Raw genomic sequence first — 4,382 nt, forward strand, 5'->3', positions numbered from 1 at the left:
TCTGAACCATCCCTGGGTGGAAATCAGGAGAATAAATCAACAGAATGCAGGGTGCTGGAAGAGAATTGGGATGTTTTCACAGCCTTTGTGTGTAACAGACATCTTTTATGAAAAATCGTTTCTTTAGGATTTTTCCTCCTGAGAAGCTGAGAGGTCTCAGGAACAAAATGTAAACAATGGTTATCTGCTGCTGTGGGATGCAACAGATGGATCTGTGATTGGTCTCATGTGGTTGTTTCTAATTAATGGCCAATCACAGTCCAGCTGGTTCAGACTCTCTGTCCGAGCCACAAATCTTTGTTATCATTCCTTCTTATTCTATTCTTAGCTAGCCTTCTGATGAAATCCTTGCTTCTATTCTTTTAGTATAGTTTTAATATAATATATATCATAAAATAATAAATCAAGCCTTCTGAAACATGGAGTCAGATCCTCATCCCTTCCCTCATCCTGGGACCCCTGCGAACACGGTCACACTTGTGCTGTTCACAGCCAGGCTTTGATTCCTACAGCTCCCACTGAGGATATTCCCATTCCTTGGAAAAGTCACTGCAGGGCTTTTGATCAATAATGCTGTGACAGGTGCCAGGGTAGGGACATGAAATACAGAGCAGCTGGTTCAGGGACAGACTGCACAGGGAGCCCCCAGAGCCAGAATTATCCAGGAATTCACTGTTCCCTTGCAGTGCCTGTCACACAGCCAGACTGGCTCTCTCTGCAGCTACCAAATCCAGGCAGTTTAAGGAGCTGCATGTTTTGTACAAGAAGTGCCAAGATGGCAGAAACAGAACAAGAAAATTAATCTGAAGAATGAGAGAAATAAAACAATCAAATCTACCATTTGCTGTCACAATTTATATATATAAAAACAATACATTTGCTCTATTATTCCTTCTCTCTTTTTCAATTCAAATTACTTAATTTTTCACATATCACCTTGATATTGTCAGCACCCATTTTTTGCCATGTTCACTGAAATTGTTTTGATTTTTTTTTGGCCATTTGTGGAGTTACTTGTGCAGTTCACAGCAGAATGAAGCACCAACCTAAACTTTTAAGTTTCAAGGCTCTGAAATTGATGATTAAACATCCTGAAACTTTCTAGGAGTGTGTCCTGTGTGACACTAAACATCTGTTCAAATTTAAATACAGGGCTGCCATGGAAGTCATCATCACAGGCACAAAGGGAAATTTTCCTTAGTAATTTTTCCATAATTTTTCCCCGTAAGAAATCTTTCCCAGATCAATCTTTTCTGAATCCATTCCTCCCAAATGTGTTTAGTACAACAGCTCTTTGTTCTGCCACAGGCTGGATAAAAGATGCAGGGTTGTTTGTCTATTTTATTATATCAAAATGTTTAATTTGAAACTCAAGCCTTTTCAAAGGGCCAGTTTTGGCTTAGAGTGCCTCTGTGACACCTGGGAAAAAGGACAAGGTTTCAAACACAGCATTTGACAGAGAATTATGGAATGATTTGGGGTTGGAAGGGATCTTAAAGCGCATCCAGTGCCACAAGAAGGGAAACTTCCACTATCCCAGGCTGGCCCAGCCTGGCCTTGGACACTCCCAGGGATGAGGCAGCCACAGATTCTCTGGCCTAAAACTTTAAACTGGCATTTAACCAAATACATCTGCATCTGTCAATATGATTCTCCTGATTCTTTGTGAGTTTTAACCCTATTCTCTCCAGTAACAGTGAAGAACGAGTGAAAACACTCCATCTTTAGGAAAAACTTGGAATTTATCCAAACTAGGAATTTATCCCTGGCAGAAAAAGGGGTGAGAAAGAGACACCACAGTGAATTCCAAGAGGATGGGCTGCTCCCCCCTGCCTTTGCCAGGCTGGATCTGTGTGGAAGGACATTACCAAGCACACGTACAATGGCAGAGTTTTTGTTATCCAGCGTTCCTCGTCCGTAGATGAAACCTTCGTGCTCTGCAGCTGAGAAAGGAGGAAAATCCCAGCCCTCGGGGGGAGCAGGCACCACATCCATGTGTGCCAGCAGCATATAGGGCAGCAGGCCAGGGGCAGAGCCCTGCACTGTAAACAGGTGGCTGTATTTGCCAACAATTTCATGTTGGATGAACTTTGAAGAAAATACAGCCGGGAAGACTGTTAAAAAAAAAAAAAATTAAAGACACGTGTGAAAGAAAAAATTAACAATAACGGCCGATTTTAGCATTATTGCATAGAGTTGTCAGCTAGGTAGCATCAGGGGGGGTGTAAATAAGGAACTGTAAATCATCAGGAACTGTAAATAATGGGCACAGCAGAGATTAGAAGTTCTCACACTTCTACCAATCCATCTCACTTGGGATTTGAAAGTCTCCTAAACAAAACCAGAATTCTTGTTCAGCAGTGCTGCAGCTCTTTTGCAGGGAGCAATGATGGAACTGCCAAAAAATTAGGTTGAAGCAGCAGCAGTCATCCTCTTTTAATTTTTTTATGGCATTTAACCATCTCAAGAACCAAAAACCATCATTACAAAAAGCCATCATTGAATCTTTTGGGGCCATTGATACCACTGCTACAGAGGGGACACACATGTGACATTTCTGACAGGTCTTTCTTCAGGAAAAATATAAAAATCACTTATATTCAGGAATGATACGTGTTCTCTTCATTTTGTTTATAAAAATGAAAATAGGAGCAGCAGAAATTGCCAAGACTGAAAGTTCAGTACCCTTCTGAATGTAACTCCCAAATTCGGCCATGGCAGTTGTATTCAAATCCTCTGGAGACCAGGACACAGTTGGGATTTTAATGGCCCCTTCAAAGAAACACAGAACAGAAATCACTCAGCACCAAAACCAAACAAAGCTCCAACTGCACTTCCAAAGTGGAAGCACATTTATGTTCCTGAGTGTTTCTCCAGGCTTTAAACATTATTTCACAGCACAGCACAAGCTGCCATGATCAAAAAGAGACTGATGTGCTTCAGCTGGGCCATGCACATGTAGCATTTCCTAACAGCTCAGCCAAGGCATCTCTCCAGACAATTTGACTCCACTTTTCATGCTGAAGTGTTGAATGATGTCCTTAGAAATGCTACTGTCCAGGAGCAGCTGCAATTTGCTTGGGTGATCTGATTCCCCAGAGCCACGGGCTCCTCTGGCAGCTGAACAGGCAGCTGAGCTGGCAGTCCAAGGCTCTTTCTCAAGAGTTAAGCAGGTTGTGATGGTTATTACACCTCCATACTGCTTTATAAATTAACCTACATAAACAGACAGGGCTTTTGTTGGCCCTTTTGGTCTGCCCTGTCATTTAAACAGGCTCTCCAACATCCAGTCCCTGTCCTGCAGAACATGGGAGTAACTCAGCCCCAGCTGCCTTTCCAAACAGCAGCTGCCAGCAGAGGTTATGGATTCTTTTGAGGTCGTGTGATTCATGAATTAACACAAAAATCTATTGTGAGCCTTCATTTTCCCATTAAAAAAGAATGTAAACACAATTTGCTAGGCAATAAATCCTACAAACCAGCAAGGTATGAGGTTTACACACAGGGTTTTATCACTTGGTGCCAGATTGTGGTTTCCTACACAGTGCCAGCCCTACTGAGAGCTAAACCCCTCAAATCTTCTACGTCAGACAGCACAAACAGCGCAGGACTGGGCACAGCAGTGGTGAGCAAGAACAAGAAAGGGAGAAAATCCCGATGGTGACTTATCCAGTGGACAAAGGGATGTCTGGAAACGCCTTCACGGGTGTCTGGCAAAATTCTGTGTGTACAAGCAGGAAACCGTGGAGAAAATCAACACAGGGCAAGAGTTGGCTCAGGAGAAGCACAGGATCGCTGAGGCTGGAAAATCCCTGTGGGATCATCGAGTCCCAGCTGTGCCCGATCCCCACCCTGAGCACTCAGTGCCACCTCCAGGTGCCACCTCCAGGGATGGGCGCTCCAAACCCCCCTGGGCAGCCCCTTCCAGCCCTTTCCATGTGGAAATTCCTGCTGATGTCCAACCTGAGCCTCCCCAGCCCAGCCTGAGGCCGTTCCCTCTCCTCCTGTCCCTGTTCCCTGGGAGAAGATCCCCTGGCTGTCCTCTCCTGGCAGGGAGTTGTGCAGAGCCAGAAATTCCCCCTGAGCCTCCTTTGCTGCAGGCTGAGCCCCTGCCCAGCTCCCTCAGGACCCTCCAAACCCTTCCCAGCTCCCTCAGGTTTCTCCCATTGCCCTCCCTGGACTCGCTCCAGCCCTTCCTGAACTGCAGCGCCCAGTACTGGACAGGGCGCTCGAGGCGGGGCCTGAGCAGCGCCCAGCACAGATTTTTCAACCACTTCCTTAGTCCTGCTGGCAGCCAACACCCGGTTCCTTCGAGGGAAAGCCCCCGGGGAGCGGCCGCCTCCACACCCGCCCCCCGTGCCCTGGGTCCCCCCTCAGGAGGG

The 4,382-nt window shown here is 45.7% G+C and overlaps 1 protein-coding gene across 2 annotated transcripts in view; it reads right to left on the minus strand.

The window, feature by feature from the left end:
• The window catches only part of PM20D1 (peptidase M20 domain containing 1), an 11,531-nt gene extending 8,687 nt beyond the window's left edge, over positions 1–2,844 (minus strand). For both annotated transcript variants that reach the window (XM_031062905.1, XM_031062904.1), the window contains exons 1-2: positions 2,686–2,844; positions 1,882–2,114 (exon numbers count right to left, since the gene is read on the minus strand). In XM_031062905.1, coding sequence (XP_030918765.1) covers positions 1,882–2,114; positions 2,686–2,716 — 264 coding nt within the window. In that variant the 5' untranslated portion in view covers positions 2,717–2,844. The remainder of the gene's footprint in view (positions 1–1,881; positions 2,115–2,685) is intronic.
• Between the last annotated feature and the right edge of the window lie 1,538 nt (positions 2,845–4,382).

Source organism: Geospiza fortis, unplaced genomic scaffold (assembly GCF_000277835.1).
Source record: "Geospiza fortis unplaced genomic scaffold, GeoFor_1.0 scaffold391, whole genome shotgun sequence".
NCBI classification, from domain to species: domain Eukaryota; kingdom Metazoa; phylum Chordata; class Aves; order Passeriformes; family Thraupidae; genus Geospiza; species Geospiza fortis.